The 22743-nt window shown below is 34.1% G+C and overlaps 13 protein-coding genes and 2 pseudogenes across 15 annotated transcripts, besides 2 other annotated features; 1 reads left to right on the top strand and 14 right to left on the bottom strand.

Annotated features, from left to right (window-relative positions):
• Positions 1-2894: part of a mobile genetic element that runs on past the window's edge.
• TVAGG3_0575840 (protein of unknown function, DUF4108 family) lies at positions 376-795 on the bottom strand (the record flags this gene model as incomplete). The annotated part of the gene is made up of 1 exon (XM_051239012.1): positions 376-795. The coding sequence occupies one exon, from the start codon at positions 793-795 to the stop codon at positions 376-378; it is 420 nt and encodes a 139-aa protein (XP_051096836.1).
• TVAGG3_0575830 (uncharacterized protein) lies at positions 1235-2066 on the bottom strand (the record flags this gene model as incomplete). Its single annotated transcript, XM_051239011.1, has 1 exon — positions 1235-2066. A coding segment is annotated over one exon (832 nt), but the record flags the coding sequence as incomplete, so codon positions are not given.
• Positions 2097-2894, bottom strand: TVAGG3_0575810 (uncharacterized protein; the record flags this gene model as incomplete). Its single annotated transcript, XM_051239010.1, has 1 exon — positions 2097-2894. The coding sequence occupies one exon, from the start codon at positions 2892-2894 to the stop codon at positions 2097-2099; it is 798 nt and encodes a 265-aa protein (XP_051096834.1).
• A 352-nt stretch (positions 2895-3246) lies between these two features.
• Positions 3247-22743: part of a mobile genetic element that runs on past the window's edge.
• On the bottom strand, positions 3464-3784 carry TVAGG3_0575790 (uncharacterized protein; the record flags this gene model as incomplete). The annotated part of the gene is made up of 1 exon (XM_051239009.1): positions 3464-3784. The coding sequence occupies one exon, from the start codon at positions 3782-3784 to the stop codon at positions 3464-3466; it is 321 nt and encodes a 106-aa protein (XP_051096833.1).
• Positions 4261-4590, bottom strand: TVAGG3_0575780 (kinase C-related family; the record flags this gene model as incomplete). The annotated part of the gene is made up of 1 exon (XM_051239008.1): positions 4261-4590. A coding segment is annotated over one exon (330 nt), but the record flags the coding sequence as incomplete, so codon positions are not given.
• TVAGG3_0575770 (uncharacterized protein) lies at positions 4750-6324 on the bottom strand (the record flags this gene model as incomplete). Its single annotated transcript, XM_051239007.1, has 1 exon — positions 4750-6324. The coding sequence occupies one exon, from the start codon at positions 6322-6324 to the stop codon at positions 4750-4752; it is 1575 nt and encodes a 524-aa protein (XP_051096831.1).
• On the bottom strand, positions 6352-6727 carry TVAGG3_0575760 (annotated as a pseudogene). Its single transcript has one exon. A coding segment is annotated over exon 1 (376 nt).
• On the bottom strand, positions 11263-11904 carry TVAGG3_0575750 (organellar and viral DNA polymerase type B; the record flags this gene model as incomplete). The annotated part of the gene is made up of 1 exon (XM_051239006.1): positions 11263-11904. A coding segment is annotated over one exon (642 nt), but the record flags the coding sequence as incomplete, so codon positions are not given.
• TVAGG3_0575740 (uncharacterized protein) lies at positions 11996-12469 on the top strand (the record flags this gene model as incomplete). The annotated part of the gene is made up of 1 exon (XM_051239005.1): positions 11996-12469. The coding sequence occupies one exon, from the start codon at positions 11996-11998 to the stop codon at positions 12467-12469; it is 474 nt and encodes a 157-aa protein (XP_051096829.1).
• On the bottom strand, positions 12665-13401 carry TVAGG3_0575730 (KilA, N-terminal/APSES-type HTH, DNA-binding family; the record flags this gene model as incomplete). Its single annotated transcript, XM_051239004.1, has 1 exon — positions 12665-13401. A coding segment is annotated over one exon (737 nt), but the record flags the coding sequence as incomplete, so codon positions are not given.
• On the bottom strand, positions 13490-14101 carry TVAGG3_0575720 (organellar and viral DNA polymerase type B; the record flags this gene model as incomplete). Its single annotated transcript, XM_051239003.1, has 1 exon — positions 13490-14101. One exon carries the CDS (start codon positions 14099-14101, stop codon positions 13490-13492), a length of 612 nt encoding a protein of 203 aa, XP_051096827.1.
• On the bottom strand, positions 15782-16267 carry TVAGG3_0575710 (integrase core domain containing protein family; the record flags this gene model as incomplete). Its single annotated transcript, XM_051239002.1, has 1 exon — positions 15782-16267. One exon carries the CDS (start codon positions 16265-16267, stop codon positions 15782-15784), a length of 486 nt encoding a protein of 161 aa, XP_051096826.1.
• On the bottom strand, positions 17183-18262 carry TVAGG3_0575700 (annotated as a pseudogene). The gene has a single exon. A coding segment is annotated over exon 1 (1080 nt).
• Positions 18882-19651, bottom strand: TVAGG3_0575690 (organellar and viral DNA polymerase type B; the record flags this gene model as incomplete). The annotated part of the gene is made up of 1 exon (XM_051239001.1): positions 18882-19651. A coding segment is annotated over one exon (770 nt), but the record flags the coding sequence as incomplete, so codon positions are not given.
• Positions 21376-21701, bottom strand: TVAGG3_0575680 (uncharacterized protein; the record flags this gene model as incomplete). The annotated part of the gene is made up of 1 exon (XM_051239000.1): positions 21376-21701. A coding segment is annotated over one exon (326 nt), but the record flags the coding sequence as incomplete, so codon positions are not given.

Below are 22743 nucleotides of genomic sequence, written 5' to 3'. Positions count from 1 at the left end.
AAAGGTGAATTTGTTCTAAAGTTCTGTTTCTGGGAATATGACAAGAACCATAAAACATTAAGCAGAGCAGTCTTTAAGTTTGTCAATGACAGACTTGTTGACAGAGATGACGCCTCTTGGAGAGATGAAGTCCAACAAAACTTCTTAGAATGCAAAGAAGACACATGCGCTGTTCTTGAAGATGAAATAGAAAACAGAATAGATGAGCTATTAAAGGACAAAGAACTTTTACATAAATATAGTTGCGCCAAATTTGACATAACTCCACCAGAAAAGAAGAAGAGAGAAAGAAAGAGAAAAAAGTAGAAGAGAAGAAAGAACCAGAGCCAGTTCCAGAGAAAAAGAAATTTGACATGTAAAAATAAAATTTTATTTTTAGAACATTTCTGGGTCAATGTCAATGTTCTCTTCCTCTTTAGGAGTAAACACTGGCTTAGACTCTAAAATCTTTTTACCCAACTTACCTTGAACTTCAACTATCTTAGACTCATAATATTCATAGTCGTCTGCTTTCTTTGGTTCATAAGGTATAACAAGTTTGTATGCTTTACCTTCTTCGAGTTTTGAGAACTTTCTGTCAAAATTTTCTTTGACTGTCAACATACCGTCAATGTATAAGTCTTCAAAAGTTGCACCACTTTTTCTAACAACAGCAAACTTAACTGGTGCAATGTTCCAAATTTTGTCAAATGTAGACTTTTCAAAATTGTAGAAGTAAACATTCAAATATGCGAATGGAGCTAACTTATCTTTGACTTCTGTCATGTACTTATTTACTGAGATGAATTTCGTCATCTTTTCTATCGGATAAAAAATATTTTTTTTAAAATTTACTCAGAAAAAATTTTCTTTGTATATACACCATTCTGAACATCTAAAAGACTTTTGACATTTGCCAAGAATGTACGTTTAGAAGCTGCCATATAACCATATTCTTGACAATATTGTTTATACGAATCGTACAATGACCTTTCATCTAATGACACAAAGTCAGTTTCATCTATGAACAGTTCATATACACTCTTGTTTGCTTCTAACAATGTTTGTCTCTCTTCGGTATGTGGAATTTGTCTTGGATTGAACTTAGAAATATCTAATGTCATAAAGTATGAGAACAAGTGGTTGTAAAAGTCAGATGTCAAAGTTTCTGCTAAGTCGTCAAAATATTCTGTATCTTGCATATGAGCTTCTGACGTTCTGACAACTACATATCTTCTGTCAGAACTTTCTAACTTCATCGGAACAACATTGTTTGAAACCATAATGAAGTTTGCAACATTTTCACAAACTCTTTGGTCTTTATACTTTCTTTCAACAACTCCAACTTTGTCTGTTATAAGACTCTTCAAAGCATCTGAGTTCAAAACTTTTGTTGTATCTATACTTTGAAGTTCATTGCAAACTATAAGTTTCATATTCTCAATTGAAGAGTTAAATTTACCGCAGATGTTTTCTAAGTTTGTCATATTAGGGTTCGAATAACCTTCTAACAGTTTGCATAAGATATCTGTAAAGAAAGTATTCTTACCTGTTCCTTGTTTTCCAATTATAATGAGAGCAGTTTCATTTTTAGCACTTGGATGTTGTAAGATATTTGCAAACCAACATAAGATATACTCATAAACCTTTTCGTTTCCATTGCATATAATTTCTTTGACATGGTCTAACCAAGCTTCTATAATATTTTCTTTCCATTCTACTTGTTCGTATTTATATCCAGTGAAGATAGAATAGAAGTTTGGAGAAGGTGTATAGAACTTTATACCTCGAACTGAAAAATCTTCTAACTTTGACAATAAGATATCCCAAGCATCTAACATCTTCATTCCAACTTGTACGACTTTTATTTTCTTAAGTTTCTGTCTACATTCTTGTTCAGACACTATTGTTGCTCTTGGTTTGTTAAAGACAACATCCCATTCTTTCATGACATAACATTCTGGGGCAGAGTCAACATAAATGACTAAACGTTTCAAATTCTCGACTGCTTTGTTATAGTCTCTAAATGGACACATATTTCTGAATGCTTGGAAGTCATAAAAATCTGAAACATCTATTCTGTACATTTTTATAAAAATAAAAAAAATATTATTTTTTTATTCTTGACTTTGTTGTTCCATTTGTTGCATTTGTTGTTCTTGAGCTATTTGTTGTTGAAGTTGTTCTTGTAATACAATACTTTCACCAGTTGCATCTTCCAATTCGAAACTTTCTGCCGTCATTGACAAATACATAGGACATAAAAGTTTTACAGGAACAAAGTTTGCGTCAACTAATGTCAACGTTATACTTGCCAAAGTGTTTGAGTTCACTAAGGTTGAAAATTCTGCATTCGAATGAACAATAGGCAAACCAGCAGAGAAAGTATTGTTTATACGCATAAGTATCTTTTGGTCATAATAGTTTCTGTCGACATTCGAATAACACTTTGAACCTAAGTTTGAAACAATATATAAGATTGGTGTGCTTAATGTCAATGGAATAGACATTCCTTGTATGACACCTTTTCCTGTTATAGGAAACTGTTGGTAGTAAAAACCAGAAATAAGTTTTGTATTATAGCTCATATTGTTTATAGTAAACTCAGTCGGACATCCAAACATAATGAAACCTGCTCTAGTTGCAGCACATGTTACATCCGTCCTTAAAGTATTAAATAAGTCAACAAAACCTGTTGGTGGTATATCTGAGTAAGTATCTTCAAAGGAGTATTTTTTACCATTCACAACAATAAAGTCTTCTGGTGTCAAAAGAGCAAAACAGGCTTTAGTCGTCATTGTGTTTAAGGTTAGTTTACAATATCGTCCTTGAGGACTTTGTAAGTTTGTTGTTATAGAATTATATGACTCGGGGTTTTTAGTCGTAATAGTATAAACCATTATGTCTTCTGCCATTTATATATATTTAAAAGTTTTTCTGAAAGTGGAGAAGAACTTCATCTAAACTTTCACATGGCGTTTCTTGAAGTTCTCTGTCTAAGAAGTTCAAATATTTTGTAAAGACATAGAACTTTCCTTTGTCTACACGAACAAATAAAACAGGGTCTTTCATATCGTTCAAAAGTGTGTAAAGTCCTTTACATGAAATAAAGTCTATATTATTTTTTTCAAACATCTTTCAAGAAGTTTTGACATTTTTACTTAGCAAATAAATTTTAATGAAATGTTGTGGTCGTCAAATATTTTTATAACGTCTGGGAAACTATACTTTAAGTTCAACGTTTCACCTCCTTTCATAACGTATATCAGTTAGTATACAAGTCTCGTGTACTGAGGCACTGCGTTCCTCCGTACGCAATACTTGTGAATTTGACACTTTACGAAACTGTTAACGTATATTTTACAACACAAACGACAACACTAACTTAACCTTAAATATTTACAAAGCCGCCAACCACTTCACCTCACTAATGAAAAAATAAATGTTTTCACAAACGACTTCACTAATGTAAAAATAAACGTTCTCACTTACAAAAGTATTGCAACTCCTCCCATTGCTGTGCTTCACATAACAGCTCATAATCTTCTGACTCACTTTCTTCTTCATATAGGTCAAAGTCACTGTCAAAATAAATGTTAGTAAGTTTTGACAAAGCTAATGAAACACGTTTACCGTTTGTATCGTATGCTTGTATAAACTTTCCATTCTTCATTCCTTCATAAACGCTCAAACTAACTTTACCCTTTCTCCCTCGTATCTGATAGAATGTATTTTCACGAGGAACGAAGAACAAATTCTTGAACTCATGACCGTTGTAGTTTGTTATCTCAATAGTTTTCGTCATTTATATAAAAATAAAATAAAATAAAATAAAAAATAAACTTAAAATTAATGATATCACCACCCTCACACGTATGAAAACATAGCACAAAAATAAATTTAGGTGAAGTGGTGAATCTCACCTCTTTTTTCACCTCTTTTTTCACCCTAGCCGCAAAGCGGCTCTGACCCTTTGGGTCTGTTGAATTCATTACTTTATAACTCTCTTCCTTTCTCCAACTCTTCTAACTTCTTCTTAAGTTCAGCAATGTTGTCCTCATGAAGTTTAATCTTCCTTAATATACCTTCTCTATCTAATGGTTGCTTTATCTTTCTAAACTGAACTCTACCATCCTTCATAGTATGAACGTAAAAACCTTCTGGAACCGCTCCTGATTTAATGTATTCTACCAAAAATTTTTGTTTCATTGCTTCAGTGACTTTAGTCGTCATTTTACTCTAAATAAAATGTTCAAATAAAATAAAACTAACATTATTTTTTCAGTAAGGAAACGCAGGAGTTTTACGATTTATTTGAGGAGTAGGTTCTGGTTTAAATGTTGGAGTCGGTTTTGGAGTTGACTTTTGAACAGGAGTTTGTACTTTCATAGGTTCAGGAGTCATTGAAGGTGTTGTTTGTGAAGGCGTTGGTTTTGGCGATGGTGTCGGAGTTTGTTCAAATTCAGCTACTTCAGTATTATTTATAACATTTGCTTTGTTTCTTTTCAACATCATTACTGCTCCTGCTGTAGCTAGCAAACCTAGTGGGAGACCATATCTTATATAAGGACTTGACCAAATGCTATTTTTGACAGGAGCTGGTGGAACACCTAACCTTGGTGAGACTGCTCTTTGCCATTGTGCAGCTCGTAAGAAATATTCAATAGGTGCTCCATAATCGTTTGGTAAAGTTTGTTTCACAGATGGTGAAGGTTCACGAGAGCTTGATGAAGAACTCATTTATAAGCTTTAAAAATAAACGTTCATCCTTTATTCCTCACTGTCGTCCGCTGCTAAGTTATAGTCGTCAAGTCTTATTATTGGTATGCCTGACTGTCTTACTTGTATTGCAAAGCAACAATCCCTCATAAATCCAATAAGTGGCTTTGGTACATTTTCTGTTGCTAGTTCAATAGGTCCTTTAACAGACAATTTGTATGTTATTGGAGCAGTAGATGTTTGACCTTGCTGGAAGCAAAAGTCCACTTCTGTTGGAAAACCACATAAGAAATGTGTGTTGTCATAGCTATCCCATTTATGTTCCACACTACCATCATCCACCAATGACCTCATAACATCTTCATTAAATCCAATCATATCATTGTTTGTATTGCAAGCGTTCGCAACCATTTCATAAAATACAGGTCCATATGATTTTTCAGGTTCTGCAGGCATATTTCCATAAGCTCCCATGGAAAGCTGAAGATATTTAAACTTAGGGTTCTCAAAATTAACATAATAGTTGTCTTTCTTTCTAAATAGTGCCCAAATACTTTTAACATTAATAGGCGTATAAGCTGCTGTAAATGTTGCACTTGAACTATCTGTATTCTTTGAGAATGAACCATCCATAGGAATCCAATCCATAACTTTAACAGGAAAACATAAAGCCTCGTTTGTATAATGTTCTACAAGTTCTGTATAAATGTTAGGGTCTAAAGAGAATGACTTTGGATGAATAAAACATTCATTAAAATCCATCTTTGTTCGAAATAGTTGCTGGGTTACAGTTGTAATAGTAACTGTTCCACTAGCTTCAGTTGCACTCGTTATCATAGTGAATGGTTCATTCCATGGAACAAATTTATTTGTCGGTGGATTTGAACCTGAAGCAAATGCAACTTTAAGAGTTGGATTGAAAGCAATGATATCATTTACAGATATAGATGTGCATTGTAAGGCGTCGCTACTGAACTTTACTTTAAGCTGAATGTTTCCTGCAAAAGCTGGAATAAATCGAATAGGTTCTAATGGAAGGAATCTTCTAACAGGAATTCTTAAACGAAGCTTAAAATCAAATGATTTTCCTGCTGTAATTGGACCACCAACAATTTGTCCTGTTCTGCATGTTCCCGAATGACTCCATACATCTTTATGTCGAGTCTTTGAAAAAACATCGACTTTCTTTATTTGTTCGGTAGTTTGTGAGTTTGAAGTTATATATGCTTCTTCTCTTGCGTTGTCTTGAGAATATACGATACGACCATTTGCAAGGATTTGATATCCAGCAACTGCATAGAAAGCGTCATCGAAACCAATCCAAAATCCTGGTGGGTTTGTTTTATTGGAACCTGAACCAATTTCTTTATCTACAATAAATTGACCTTCCATTTTATACGTAATGAATGTATTGTAAAGGTCCAACATATTTTCACCAGGAGGTGAGAGATTGAATGTTACCCATGTGTTATCTTTAGCAGTTCCAGGTTGTGATGGAATCTTTGCGTCAGAATATTTTCTATTAGTGTCACCAATTTGAACTGCATTGTCTATGATATCGAAATATGAGCGAATCTGATGAATATGCTCTGCTGGAGTAAATTCGTTTAACTGTTCGTTCTGCATGTATTTACTTCAGATAAAAATATCTATTTACTTCATTATTCTCACTCTTCTTCTTGGTATTCGTGGTGGAAGTTGTTTCTTGACATTTTCAATGAACTGTACATTCTCTTTTGTCTCACTTCTTTCACTGGTGGGTCAGGGTTCTTTGACTCGGTTTGCTTTTCAATGAAATTCACGAACTTTGCAATAAGCTCTTGGTTCGTTATTGAAAGTACATCTGGCTTCTTTTCTTCTTGTTCTTTTGGTGGCTCAGTTTGTACAGAAGGTTTTATATGGGCTTCGCCCTCGTGCCATGCACCTTAATGTTGTCGCTCTCTGTATTCGCTAATGGAACCTTTCTTTTTCTTACATATATTTTACCATCTTTACTCTGACTTACATAATAGAAAGGATGTTGTATTCCTCTGGCGTCATTTAATATAATAGACTCTCGTTCTGATTTTGACAAGCTCATTTTACATCGGTTAAAGTTTTAATTTAGTTTTTTATCTACAGTCAAATGACTCAGTCAAATCCTACGGACAAGACCCAAGGGGTCATAGATGTTGAAGCATTGAAGAAAGAAATTCGTGAACAAATTTTATCCGAACTGAAGGAACAAAAACCAGAACAAAAGCCAGAGAGACCAAAGAGAAAACTTAGTGAAAAACAACTAGCTGCATTAGCTGCTGGAAGACAGAAGAACCCACGTTTGCTGGCGAAAAAAGCTAGAGAAGAAGCAAAAGCAAAGGAAGAACAAAAAGCAAAGGAAGCTGAAGCAAAGAAAGAGTAAATGGTTTATTTTTATCCAAACTAAATGTATAGACAAATACCTTTATCTGTTGCGTTCAGTAGTGAAAACCCTGACGTCAAAATAAAGGGGAACAGAGTAACGTTTAAGTTTCCAACAGACTGGATTGTGAACATAAATGAAGAGAAGTACATTGGCATAACATCTATGTATATAACACGTGCTTTCAGAAAGGTTGACTTTATACTTCAAGTCGAGATAGAAAATGACGAACAGTCTTTAAGCGCCCAAAACATTCACATATACAAATACTTTAAAGACGATACAACATTGTTGCAATGTATGATTTCATTTAATGAGATGTTCGAGAAAAAGTTCAATATTGAAGTACAAACTTTACAGCCTTTACGTGAGTTTCTTGCACAACTGAAAGAAGAAGGTAGTCAGCCACAACTTATAGACTTTCATTATGAATTTAATGAAAATGAAGATGGAACTCATGACTGTCAGTTTGTTATATATTCACCATTCAATGAAGTCGCTAAAAAGAAAGAAAATCCATTACGTATAAGGTTTCAAATCTCTGAACCCAATGAAGACTTCAAGAATGTTTTCAATTATGATGCAATACTTCCGAGGAAAAATGAATTTTCAAAGATTGTAACACCTGGCATTTGGGATAGAAAGCAAGCTATATTATATTCAAACTTAAGTAAGGGAGTTGAAAATGAGTTCATTGGTCATACAAGAACTTCACCACTGTCAAATCCTAAGTATTACAAGCTTACTGGCTTCAATCGTGAGTTTTGGATAGACATGTTCTCCACTCATGACCATAAGTGCCCAGTGTTCTTACCTCCAGATGGGAAAGATTGTTTATACATTGAAGCACAATTGTTAAACTCTACAATAGCTGTATTGTAAATGACCACATAGGCTTCGCCCATGCCGCTAGCGGCTTATTTTTATCACAAATGACCTCATTGCTGACAAAAATAAATGACCTCAGAACTTCAACTTACGAATAAAGCTTGTTTTAGTCGTTATTGAAAAGTTGAACTTTTCAGCAAAGCAAGGTTGACATGACTTACATAAGTCGAATGCAATCTCTTGACCATCATAAAGTGCTTTGTAAAGTTTCATTAAACTGAACTCAGAGTCTTTGTCATATGTTCCAACAGGTATGTGAATGTTCTTATCTTCATTGTAATAGCATTGTATAGCTTCAGGAAACATTTCATTAGCGGTTAAAGCAATAACATCTTGCTTCACGCCTTTCATTCTGCAGTGAAATGCAACTTCATTTAAATCATTCGTGAGTAAGTCTATGTAGGTCTTCTTTCCACAGAAAATACTTTTATAAGCTAAACTTTGTTTTCCAGGTGTTATTTCTGCAAAGTCGCTATGAAATTGACCAAGGTTCTTTCCTATAAGTTCTCTACCGTATCTCTTCTTAAACTCTGCTGCAAGCTTTGGGATGTCTTCATTATATAAGTGCATACTGTCGGTATCCTGGTAAAATATTTGAAGACCCATGTCCTCTGCAGTACAGAATACTTCATTCATAATACGTTTTGACATAGACAGAATATTAACACAAGTGGACAGAAGTTAAAGTGTCTGCAAATGCTTTTCGTTAGCTTGAAAATAGTTTTATCTGAACCATCCAAACCTTCGAACTTCACTATATGGTTGTAATTTCTTATAGCATATCTTATAGCATCTTTGTCATCTACTATGGTTATTTTTGACTCAATAGGAGATAGAATAGTTTTGCCATAAATGCTGTTCAGAATGAGTTTTATAATTTCTTGTAAGGGGTTTTTTCTTTCTTATACTTTAACCTTAACTCAAACAACTTCTTTACTTCATCTCTTATTCTCATATCTCTGTTTCCATCGTAATAGTATCCTTGCAACACTTCACATTTGACACCTTGATATTTTATGAGGTCTTGTAATGTTATATGGTCAACATACATGAGACAGCAAGTGTTTGAACTTCTTGGAACGTTAAGTTCTGGATTTAGTTCAGGGTCGCAAACTATTAAATGAAAGTGTCTGGGTATACCAATCTCTGTTATCTTAATGAGAACAAAGAAGCCAGACATAAACTTTTCACCAATGGGTTCCTTTTGGTCATCATCGAATAAATGTCTCATGAGATACTCTGTGTTTAACATTTCTTCCTTCAATACTTTTGGAATACCTTCTAAAGTATAAAGTCTTGCTATAGCTGAAGGATATAATGAAACAGTGTCGAAGTCAGCAATGAGTTTCTTTTTGCTCTTTTGTTTCATGTTATCTGACAACATACATCTTCCACCTTGAATGCATCTCGAAATAAATTCTCTTGGTTTATTTGAGAGGTCATAAAGATTTCCATTCGGGAAGTATACTCTGTTCTCAAACAATTTGTTAGCAATTGAACAAATACTAACGTAGTCATAAACGTTTAAATCAAACTCTTTCAATAAGTCATTGCGGAACTTTACAAAACCTTCTCTTAAAATTCTTACATCTTGTTTGCAGTAAAACGTGCTATATTTTTCTAAGTCGAAGTGGTTCTCATCTATTCTGCAACCTTTGATGGAATCTATGTTTTTCATAAATGTATCTGCATCCCGGATAAACTTACATGCTTCAGAAATGACACCAGTTCTGTTGTCATTTGCTAACAAAACACTGCTGTAGTAGTTATATGGAAATACTTCTTTCGGTCCTGTTTGTAAGTTAAACATAGCAGGAAATAGTTTAAGCTTCTTATTTATAACACTGTAAGAGTCTTTTATAATAATTGCCCGTCCTTTTATAAACCGGTTATTTGCATTGTTCGTGAACCTTTAATGATGGGAGTTCCTTTCACTTCTGTCATGTGTCTTAAGATGAAGTTTATGTCATAACTGAGGTTGTGAAAATATATTAAACTCTTGTCAGGGAGTCTTTCCAAAAATTCTGTTGCACAGTTTTGACCCCAAATGCTTTCACTCACTGAACCATCTTCACTGTCATAACAGATGTTAAAAGCTTTATGAAAGCCATCCGTACTACACTCAAAGTCAGCAAAGAAAACGTGCTCAGGAATGAATTTACATTTAGCTTTATTTACTTCTTTTGACTCTGCTTTCTTCTTCAGTTGTACACAATACTTTGGAGCATATGTCAAATCTTTAAATGGTGCAAGGTTCTGTTTATATAAGTCAGTAGTATATGTGAAAAGTTCTCCATAAGAAATAGGTTCGAAATATTTGCACTCCCACAATGTTTTCATAACATCCCATAACGGTGTTGTTCTATCATAACGAACTACATATTTATCTTCTCTCTTTGTATAAATCTTCATCTGTTTCTCAATGTTCATTCCACCACAAGCTTTGAGAATTTCTTTATAGTTTCGAATGAAGTATGTTGTCATTGGAAGTCTTTCATTTAGCATGTAGTGGTCTTCAACAAGAAGTAAGTCAATAGTTCTAACAGTTTCGCATTCTTTTGGTATATATCTCTTTATTTCATTATGTCTTGAGTCATTGAAATAACCAATGGTAACATTAAATGCTATACCTGTTGCGTCAGAAATTTCTTGTACTTTACTTTGAGGAAAGTCTCTAACACGAATGACTTCTCTCATGTGGTCAATAGTTTCTTCATTTACTCCAGCCTGAATGCAAGCATAAACGAAACAATTGTCCTCTGTCATAAGTATTGCAGTTCTTTTGTTCAGTTCATTGAAGATTTGGTAGCGTTCAAGATTTATAGGTAATGTGCAAAGATACTTCCATAACTGACCGCTTCTCTTCTTATAAAACTTCTTTTCACCATTATCTTTCCAAAAGCTTTCTATAAGTGCTGGGTTTCCTGTTTGCTTAAGAGCTTCCAAAATGGCTTTCTGGTCATTTGTCAGTGTGCTTTCATCTCTATATGGTCTCTTTTTTGGTTTGCCTTTCTTTACATCTGACATCGTTAAGCCTTCATATTCTGTTAAATCATACATCTTTATTTCAGTAAGATTCTTTATGTTTGTCAAGAAGAAGTCATAGTGCATTTCAACAATACCTGCAGCATTTGCTTCTATCTCTGATATAAAGTTCTCCTTCAAGAGCTGATGTAGTAATGTTCCATATTATTGAGGTTTAACGTAGAACATTCATACTTTCCACCAAGTTTATAACATACCATCCATCTTTGTTGCGAGTTTATTTTAATTTTCTCTAAGAGTCTCATGAAAACCTTACCGAAATGTTTGTGTAAATATTCTCTGTTTGGTTCATCTAAAGCTTCGATGTTAAAGTCAATGAGTCTATTGCCTGACTTCACATTTCTCTTCCTATTCTCTTCATCTTTCTTTAACCATCTCTCACCTTCTTTTGGTTTGTCGTCAATGGAACGAATGACATCGTTAGCTTTGCGAACTTGTTCTATAGCACTTTTAAACATCTCTCTTCTCTGTTGTTTCAGTGTGTCGTCTCTTCTTCTTGTTTCACCAACGTTTGCATTTGTTATGTCAAACATTTCTTGACGAACATCATGCGAAAGAGCTTTACGAGTATGACCAACGTTCGCATTTGTTATGTCAAACATTTCTCTTCTTACTTCATGAGGTACTGAACGTCTATGATATAAGTCAATAGCAATGTCATTTAAAGGAAATGCTCTTGCATGGACTTCGTCCTCGCCGCGTTGCGGCTTTATGAACTCATGAATTCTATCATAACTTATTGCACCATTGTAGTCTTTAATGAAGTCAGCGAGTGCTTTTTTGTTTGTCGCGTAATGTTTTGCAACATCTATATTAGCTTCTGTAAGAAGTTGTTTTATTTCCGAGTGTTCTAACTTAGACAACTTCCGATACATCTTTAGTAGGAAATAAAAAAATATTTTTTCGAAAAATTAGATTACATTTTTTTTAAGTTATTTTTCAAAATAATTTAATATTTTTATTTTAATGAAACACATGCAAGATTGCAAGTTCTTTTCATACAATGCTCTCGCTACTGCCATCAAGAATGAGTTCAATGGTGCTTCAAACGTCAATGTTATCTTTAACAAGAAGTTTGTGAAAGAATCTAAGTTCGGTCAGTATGTCAGACCATTAGCTATTGTCATTGACCGCAAACGTTATACTTCACAAGAGTTAGCAGTAGTTTTGAAACAAAAGGGTTTCTTCGTGAATGTCAAAGATACTCATTATACTGTTATAAAGAACTCCAACATTGACTTCTTCAGTATTGCTTTAAATCTTTCCGAACAGAAAGAATATAAGAAGGGTGAAATAAATGTGAAATATTATCCTTCATCTCTGAAGACAATAACGAACAAAGATGTTATACAAAAGTTCTTACCAAAGGTTGAAGAAGCTTCTATTGACATTGACGAAGGAAGTGAAATGGTTGAAGAAATTGACCCTGAAGCTATTTAACCAAAAATATATTTTTGGTGAAGAGGTGAGATTTCACCTGTTTTTTCACCTCATTCTCTCTTCGTTAATGTTGTCGTGACTTCTTCGTTAATGTTGTCGTGACTTCATTCTTCCTCTTTGAAGTTATCGAAATATTCTGTTATTTTTTCCTTCAGTAATGGTAAGTCTTCTTTGAAGGTAAGTATTGTGCAACCTTTGATGTCATAGTGTGTTTGAGGAAGAGTATTTTTGACAATTTCTTTTATTTGCTCATTCGGTGTCATTGAAATCGGTAAGTTTTCACGATAGAACCAGTTTCTGTCAGATTTATATATTTTAGCAAGGTCGTAAAAGCTTTTGTTGTTTCTTCTGACTAAATGCAACATAACCATATCTTTATCTTCTTCATTCTCCAACTCTTCAGTATAAATCATATACTTATAGTTCTTTTCCTTTCCTTTTGGTACTGAACGCGGTATTCTTTTCTGTATGCTTTTGTCTTTGGATTCAATGACTTCATCTTTTGCTTGAAGTTTCTTTTCCATCTCTCCACGTTCTTGTCTGTGAAGTTCGTCAAGAAGTTTGTAAATATTCCAAGCATAACGTGGTGAAGCCCACATTGCAACTGCATTTACTAAAAGTCTATGAACATAATATCCTCTCAAACCGTTTGGCAATTTTTCACGGTTTTCGTACGGAATCTCTTCTCTCGGTTTTCCGAGGGAAGCAATCATATGAGGAAATTCTTCTAAAAGTTCTTTTGTCTGTTGGTTTTCAAACCAATGATATGCTTGCTTTGTAGAACGAAGAGCATTCATTATACTTTGCATTTGGTACATGTCGTCTTTGACAGAACGAATGAGTCTCAATTGTTTGTTATACTGTATGTATTCGTATTCTTCATTTATGACTTCATGGACTATAGCTGTTGTTGTGTTCTCTGATGTTGACATTACTGTCTTTACATACAAGATAAAAATTTTTGTTAGAAAAAAATTAGCGTTATTTTCTGACTTTCACAAAAGACCAAAAATAAACGCTTTACATGTATTTTTCAGCAACTTCGTCAAATAATTTTATAGCTTTATCTATCTCATCTACTTCAAACGTTTCTTTACCTTTCGTGGGAGCACCATACATTTTCTCAAAAACTTCAAGCAGTTCTGTTTCAGCAGCTCTCATATCATTAACGAACACAACCTTGACTCTATTGACTGTACTGTCATATCTTTGAGTTATATTATATGTCCTTCCTATCTTATATCTTTTTGTGTTGAAGTCCTTCGGTTTCTGAACGATGTAAAGTAAGCCTTCACTGCAACGTTCTGAGTCGAATGAACCATAAGTTATGAAGTTATATCCAACAACTGGGTCTAACCATAACAAAACTATTGGTATAAGACTTTTGTCTATAAGATATGCTCTTGTTCCATGAAATGCTACTGATATCATAAGCTCAGGATTTCTTGTCAAAATTTTCTGAGTTGAAGCATTTCTAACCCAGTCGTTTGTTTTCTTTTCAGATGGAGATATAATGTCTGACAAAGAATATTTGTTGTATTTCTTTGAGTATCTTACGTTTAAATCACCTATTCTAACCACTTTGGTGTCATCGTCTATCTTTCTAACTGTTTCAAACTCAATGTTTGTCATTACTGTCTTTACATACAAAATAAAAAAGATATAAAAATAAAATTAGCGTTATTTTTCTAACTAATGAATTATTTTTGAAGAACTGATAGGGTCACCAGGTCACCAGGTCACCAGGTAATTTAACTTTTCTGAAAAAATGTGACAACATGACATTTTGACAACATGACATTTTGACAACATAGTGGGATTAATGAGGAAGGCATTTATTCATTATTTTTGAAGAACTGAAGGTGTCACTATGTCACTATGTGTCACTCGGTAATTTAACTTCTCTGAAAAATAGTGACAACATGACATTTTGACAACATGACATTTTGACAACATGACATTTTGACAACATAGTGGGATTAATGCAAAAATAAAGTTTATGTTAGCATGTTAGATCTCACCCGTTTTCTAACCACTTTTCTAACATCGAAGAAAACTATTTACAAGCGTTTTACATGGTATATGTTGCGATGGTTCATGACTTTAAACAGTTTTGTAGCTTCTATTTCTTCACGAAGGATATCAAAAATTTTAACTATGCCGAAGGTTTCTTTATATTTCTTCTTGACATCAGATAATAGGAAATCGTCAGCAGTTGGATAGTTTTTGTTCAGAAATGTCAACATATCCATTTTATCTTCTGCTGGTTTCTCTACTTCTTTCTTTAAGTCAGCATAGTCGTTTCTCATACGTTCTATCTCTTTGACAGAGTAGTTATATTTCCTCATTGCTGCTTTACATTTTGAACATTGCGGATTCATTTTTGCGTTATACATTGAAATTTGACCTGCTAGAACAACTAAGGCGTCAATGGTTTTCTTTAACTCAAAAGCTGCTGGTTTTAACTGTTCATGCCATACCTTACCTCTTCTATCTTTATCTCTTATTTCCCAAACACATTCAGCAACTAATGAAACAAAGTTGTCGTATGTCTTAAACTCCCCAGATTTATATATGTCAGAGATGTTCTTATATACCATGTCGCAATCTTTGTCCATAACTTTATGGTTGCAATGATATCCTAGAAACTCATAGTTTACTTTACGTATGAACTTCTTTATTTCTACTGAGTCAGTTGGTTTCACTTCTATTTCATCGAATTCATGAATAGTGAGCTTTTGTTGTTGGATTTCAGGCAATTTGGGTAAATGGTCAATAATGTCCTGCATGTCATAAAGATACTGTTCATTTGTTTCATCTTTCGCACTACAGTCTAAATTACTTGTTAAAAGTTCTTGCTTAATTCTTTGTATTTCTGTCTCAAAAGTATATGAAGAAGGAATGAAGCTTTTCATCTCTACTAACATAGATGTTGGATTCATAACTAAAGAGTTTGGTGAAGTTGTTGTTTGAAGTGTTGTAGAACCTATTGTTGAAATCATATCTTTACATACAAGATAAAAATTTTTCTTAGAAAAAAATTAGCGTTATTTTTCTTTCATAAGGAAATGTCAAAAATTCATGATTTTCGAGAGTTTTAGACCATGTTAGAAAAGTGGTTAGAAAACGGGTGAGATCTAACATGCTAACATAAACATGATTTTTGTTCATGGACTTCGTCCTCGCCGCTTCGGTCTGAAAGACCTCAGGACTCAAAGAGTCCGTTTGCGTCTTTATGACAAAAATAAATGGTACCATTAATAATATCATGACTGTTCTCATTCATGTCTGATTTACATCCAACGAAAAAGTTTAGAAGAATTTTCTTATTCTTTCTGGCATGTTTTTATCTTTCCAGTACTCCCGCTCTAATGGTCCCAGATGAGTTGGTTTAGATTCTCTCAAGTTCTTAGATGGTATAACATCTTCAACGCCTCCTTCATATCTTACTTTATAAGTGTCATCGTTTATGTTGTAGTCAAGTATTTCAATAACCACTCCTCGCTTTGCTTCGTCAATGGTTTCAGCAAGTTTGCCATTACTACTTTCGACTAATTTATGACGAGGGTAAAATGCTATGGAGTCGTCAGCAGCTTTTATAAGATATCCATTACCTTGCGTAGAGTCTACGATATAATAATTTCGACTTAACCTTAAACGTTTCTTTGTCAACGGTTTGTCGTCAAGAACTACACGAACTTTTGTTCCAGGAATGAGAGTAAATTGTGTTGAATTTCTGATATTTTGTGTTTGACTTCGTTTCTTTTGTATATACTTTTCTTCTTGTTGTTGTGTCATTGAATTTGGTGTATGTCCTGTTGTAGAATGTGTTGAGGAATTGTAAACTTCGATGAAATGTTTCATTGTTTCTTCGGTAAAGTCTCGCTCTTGATTTAAATCTCTGAGAGTCCTTATGAAGCGGTTAATGATACCGAGTATGTTATGGTTATGGTCTTCAGTAGTGTAGTGAGTTATGTTATGCTTAATGAGAAATTCTGTGATTTCGTTGCTGAGGTATGCACCGTCTTGGTCTGATGTTAAAATACTTGGGCTATGTTCTGCTACAAACTTTTGTAAAACTCTTAACACTTCATGAGTTCCTTTATTTCTCATTATATACGCAAAAGCTTTGCGAGTGTTAACATTAATGAAGATGAGGAATGGTTTATGTCCTCCTTTTCTGCTTTGAATGAGAGTGTCAAATTGGTATGCGTCAGGAGTGTTGGAGTAAATTGGTAAAAAGTAGTCGTAAGGATTTATTTTTGTTTGATGTACAACATTTTTGTCAAAGAACCTTTTCACTTCAGCTCTGTTAGTAAATCCCGAACTCTTTGCAGCTTCATTGAATTTCTTAAAAGACCTCCATGGATGTTGTTCGAATACTTCTTTCAAGCTCATTTATGTAAAGTTAAAGATTTTAACCAACTCGTATCCAAGCGTGCATTGTTATATAAGGAGGCATATAATCTTTTCCATTACCTGCTGGGTCTGTAATACCAGCTACAACATGTGTATGATTTCCTGCAGTTCCACAGAAAATACCTGTGCTAACATCTTTGGGGTCATCTGAGATATCATATCTATTCATTCCCTGTCTATTCGAACCCGCTGCAAGATTTATATAACCTCTTTTTGTTATTGAATGTGAATGGTTTCCTTCCACAGATGTTCTTCCACTGAACCTATGCATATGTGAAGGAAGGTTTTCAATACCTATTTTCTTTGAACCTCCCATCTTCATTGACTGCGTATTAGTGTAGAATGGAAAACTGTCAACTATTTCATACCATCTACCACCAAATAAAGTGTTTGGATTTATTGGATTCATAGACGTATAAACAGCTCCTATAGGATATATTAAATCATATATGCTCATAACTCTATAAACATATTCTAAAGAACTTATGTCATTAAATACCATTTGGAATGTATCTCCCGGATGAAATGTTGCATTTGTTCCACTTTTATAATGTAATGTTAGTTCAATAGAATTATCCAAGAAAAATTCAAAAGTATCTGGTTGAAGACCTCTAACAAATTCAAATGGAGTTGCTGGTTCACCATTTATAATTTCTGTTGTAAATGTCATTGTATCTGGTTTCGAAAATTTCTTTGTTAGTTCTGTATCCACATAAGTTTTGTCGGCTTTACTGTCTAACATTGCTGGTAGTTCATATGCTTCAAAGTTTCTGGCATGACCTTCGATATTCCTGCAACTCTTATCTAAATTGTTAAGAGTATCTTTTACGCTTGTACTCGGATTCTCTAAAGGTGCACTTGAACCCAAATCATAGTTCAATATTATGTCGTCTGCTCTAACAGTAGTGAAGGATTTATGTGTATGATTTTTGTCGGCTTTACTGTCTAAAGAAGTTTGAAGTTCATTTATATCGGAGATATTGTGTTTATGAGATTTCAAAACTTTGTTCGTTGCGTCAAGTTCTGTTTTGTCAGCTTTACTTTTAATAGCATCTTCAAAAGTTATTTTTGACTTAACTCTCAAAGTAAATCTTGGTTCAACTAATACACCGTTAACAAAGAAGTATGAAGCATAAATTTCAGCGTTATAACCAAATGATTGTGGTGCTATACCTGTGTCATACTGTACAGTACAGTGTATGTCATAACCTTTAGCACGAATGAATTTATATCTTCTTTCATTAACATTTTTCGTATTCACTTTTTCACCCTGTGTTAAATATCCATGATAGTCCGTTATAATCTGTTCATCAGAACTTATATAATGAACATGGTTTTTGTCTGCTTTATTGTCTAAAGAAGTTTGAAGTTCATTTATATCGGAGATATTGTGTTTATGAGATTTCAAAACTTTGTTCGTTGCGTCAAGTTCATTTTTGTCCGCTTTACTATTTAATGTAGCTTGAAGTTCATTTATATCGGAGATATTGTGTTTATGTTCTTTATCTGCTTTTTCGGCTAATTTCTCTTCTATCTCATTTATTTCAAGTTCATGCCTACCACCACCTCCCGAAGAAGTATTTTTCTTCAGCTCTTGAAGAACGTCCACTTCGCCATCTTTGGTGTCAATAATGAGACTTTGAGTTAAAACCTTTCCTGTCTTAATGGATGTTTGTAAAACTTCTTCTTCACCGTGTTCGGGGTCATGGTCGTCATCATATCTTGTGAAATCAGAGATGTTGTCATACATTAAGCATATCTGTCTCAAAAGTTCTGCTATTTGAATTGGAACGAAAGATATACAGAACTTTCATCATCTCCTAAAGTCAAGTCTGCTTTCTTAAGTATTTCTTGAATGTATGCAATGAGAACAGAGTACCTTGGAAAATATTCGAACAATATTTCATTAGCTGTTGGTTTTGGTGGTTCTTCTGGAGTTTCTGTTGTTTCAGTTCCTTCTGTAGGTTCTGTTGGAGTTTCTGCATCTCTTGACTTCAATGCTCTTGCTCTCAAAGACCTAAATGTTAGAGCACCGGGTTTTACAAAGGACTTTATAAATGCTTTAATAGTTCCTGGTAAGTTATTGTTAGCATTAAGTAAGTTCCTTATGCTTCCATCATGTACGTCCATAGCACTATGTAAAAAATCTATACTTTTCTTGTAGTCAGCAATAGACTGACTGTGATTTTTTAAAGATTTGTCAATACCTTTAAGCCAATCTTCATGCATGTCTGATACTGAGCCAAGAATATCATTTGCTTCCTTTAGTGTATTTTGTGCTTTTCGTAAAGTATCCAATCCCGTACGTGCATTGTTTGCTATACGTCTTACAGTATCTATTTGACTCCTTGTTTCTTGCATCCAACCAGATAAAGTTTTAATAGTATCCGAACCATTTGAAATGAAGTTCAAAGCATTTTTGACGTCATCTAAAGCTTCTTCACCAAGTACAGCCCATATCTTTCCGATTTGGTATTGAAGAACTCCATATGAAGCAGCTGTTAAACCAGTATTTATAAGGTCCCATATCCATGATTTAGCAGTTTTTCCATCCTTTCCATCCTTTCCATCCAAACCGTTTTCGCCTTGAGGTCCTTGTATTCCTTGAGGTCCTTGTATTCCTTGAGGTCCTTGTATTCCTTGTGGTCCGGTGTCACCCTTCTCTCCTTTCAGTTCATCTTTATGTTCGTTATAATATTCTAATGTCATAAGGTGTACATCATTACTGCTACCAGCAACTCCTAATATTTGTTTCTCATTCATGACTAAATTCTTTAGGCATTTAATGTTGTCGTCAAATCGAAAGCTCTTTAACAATTCAATGAGAACATTCAGTACTTTCACTAATGAGGCATCTACTGTAGAATTTATATATTGCACCGTTCCATCATTTATGATAGGAACTTTACTTATTGTAATGAATGGGTCATAAGTGTTAAAAGTATCGAAATCAATGACTTTTTTAGTTTTTCCATCGTCAATGACTAAATCATTGCCTTCAATGGTTAAAGTTGAGTTTTCGTTTACTAGTTCATGTGCTCTTCTTGCTTCATTTGTTTCATACGCATATGCAGCAATAGTCATATTTTAATGAGAATAAAATGTTGTTCTATTTGCAAAGTACTGACCCAAACGAATACGGAACAGTAAAGCTACAAACAAACTTAGGTCTTCAGAATGAAGCGCTTGCTTTCAGAGTTGTTGACTTCAATACTATCGCAACTTTTGTCATAACAGATGAAACAGATTTCATGGAGTTTGAAATAGATGGAAAGAAGCATGAAATAAGATTTCACAATAATGTAGAATATAAGATGGAAACATTAGCTGGAGTGTTAAATGCGCTCATAAATACTACAATAAACAAGGAGAACGAAGAAAACTTAATGAATGTTAAACTTATTGCAGGAGTTTTGAAGTTCAGTTATGCGAAGGAGTTTAAGATAACACGAATGAGTCATAGAGTTCAATTGCTTCTGGGAGCATACCATATGACATTTCCTTTGAAAAGTTTTGACAAAACGATTGAGATGAAATCTGTTCCATACGTATGTTATGGCAATTGTTTATACATTGAGTCAAAAATAGCTAATGTCACAGGTATTTCAGGAGTTAATAGTAAAGGTTCAGTAGAATATAAGTCTTTCTGTTATGAAGTAAATTCAATGTTCATTCCAAACGTTCCTGTCATAGCAACTCATTTAGGTAAATGGGTTCGCATTAGTCCTCATAATTTGAAAGACATGCAATTCAGACTAGTTGACTTTCAAGGAGAGCCTGTAGAACTGAAGGCACCAGTGCGAATGACTGTTGAAGTAGACTTTTTAGAAAATATTAAATGCAACAGCTTACAAGAGAACTCAGAGCTAAAAATATAAAGTATGAATGTTATGTATTAGGTCATGAACTTTGGTTGTTGCTGTTTGATGAAACAAATGAGTTAGTTATGTCAGTCAAGAGAACAGAAAAAGGCGTCAAAGGCGCCGAGCGCAAAGCGCTATATTGTGTTAGTGAGAACTGCACCAAGTCAATAAGATTAGGTTTGCATTATGAAGATGAGTTCGATACTGTTGAAGAAGTTTTGGATAGATATTACAAATTGCTAACTTGAAATTTTTTTGACTAACGGCGCAAAGCGCCAAGATGGGCTCAAAGAGCCCTCCTGACTGCTTTAATTTACTAAAACATATTTCAAACATAATTTATATTCTGTTGAAAGTTTTGTATACTCGTTCGAATATTTATACTTAAACTCAACTCCTGGAGTACCTGGTATTTCAATGATGCGGATGTTACCTATTTTCATGAATGGTGGCGTTTGACCACAGCATTCGATTTCAGGGTCGAGATAGTCAATGACACATTGTTTCCCTGTTATTCGTGATATAACATTTTCAAGGTCCTCCTTTGTTAGAATTATTTGGTTCTTGCTTATAAGATTTGTCAAAAGCTTCTTATCGTCTTTGAGTAAGATAGTTTGATATAACTGAAGAAGGTAATGGTCTACGTTATCTGAAGGATTTGTTTGAACATTTGTGTAAGGGTTGTCGTTGGCTTCTCTTGAAAGAATTTGGTCCAGTGGTGGATACTCTAACTTAACATCTGATGTAGCGTTAGCGTTTGAAGCTGAGTTTAAATTCACGGCGCCATGCGCCAAGACCGAAGGTCCCGACTTAAGTTCTGGTTCTTTTTCTTTCAAACACTCCGAACTATAGTTCTTTATGACAATATTGTTTGTCGTTCGTGAGTCAACATTTGATGTTGGTTCAATTGGAACATTAACGGCACCAGCTAAGATGGATTTGCTTCTCATTTCATATAGAATAAAAACCTTTTATATGTATGAAATGAACAATATACTCGACAAGGGTTTGAATGTAAAGCTAACGAATGAAAATATTGTTGAATTCACTGAGACAGGTGCTGTGTATAAAGATGTAGAACTACTGAACAAAAGAGCTAAGGGAAGAAGCAGGAACATGAACAAAGGGTGGAAGCCTATAAAAATTTATGTCAATGATGGCTCAGGAGGTTCAAACATAAAGTATGCAGAAAGTTATAGAGTTTATGCGCTAAAAGGTGAAAAGCCTTCATTTAAGAACAGCTATTCTAACGCATATCCTCAAAAGTTAACGGATGGGGAAGTGGATGATATGAATGACAGCAAAAATATTAACAGAAATGGCGACAGAGATGCATGGAATTTGTTTACCATCAGTCAATTGAAGGTTAAACTTTAAAACAATGTTGGTCGTTCCCATGGAATATTTTTGACTTTAATGGTATTAGTCATGATATGAATCTCAAGGTATGAACGAGGAGAGATGAGAGACTTATATGCTTCCCAAATTTCTTCAAAAGGTAATGTTATACCTGACTGTTTCCAAATGAGTTCAATATCATAGCGTGAGAAACCTTGAAAGATAACGAAGTCAGTTATGAGACGTTTTATGTTTAAAGCTAAAAACCTCCATGTTTGCATAAGTATTGCTACAGTTAAGTGGTAATGTCTGACTTTAGTAATGATGTTAGCTAATGGTGAGTCAGGCTTTGACACTAAACCTTTTCCGGCGAAGTCGTCGCAAACGAGCAGAGTGTTTGAAGGATACTTTTTGAAGGGGTATTTTGAAAGTTTTGACAGAATGTAGTTTGTAAGTCGTTTCATATCGTAAACTCCTGAGTATTGACGTAAGTGGTGTTTGTCAATAATTCTTTCCATCTCTTCTGAAGTCTTTTGCATTCCTGACTGTATAAATTCAACGATGGCATAATATTTCCTCTTACGTCGAATGTAACGTTGAAGAAATTCAATGAGTTCGCTATCTGGAACTTTAACGACAGAGGCTTGAACTTTT

The sequence above is a fragment of the Trichomonas vaginalis genome, chromosome II (genome assembly GCF_026262505.1).
Source record: "Trichomonas vaginalis G3 chromosome II, whole genome shotgun sequence".
NCBI classification, from domain to species: domain Eukaryota; phylum Parabasalia; order Trichomonadida; family Trichomonadidae; genus Trichomonas; species Trichomonas vaginalis.
The sequence above is the reverse complement of the archived record's forward strand: the minus strand, read 5'-3'. Positions and strand labels throughout refer to the sequence as shown.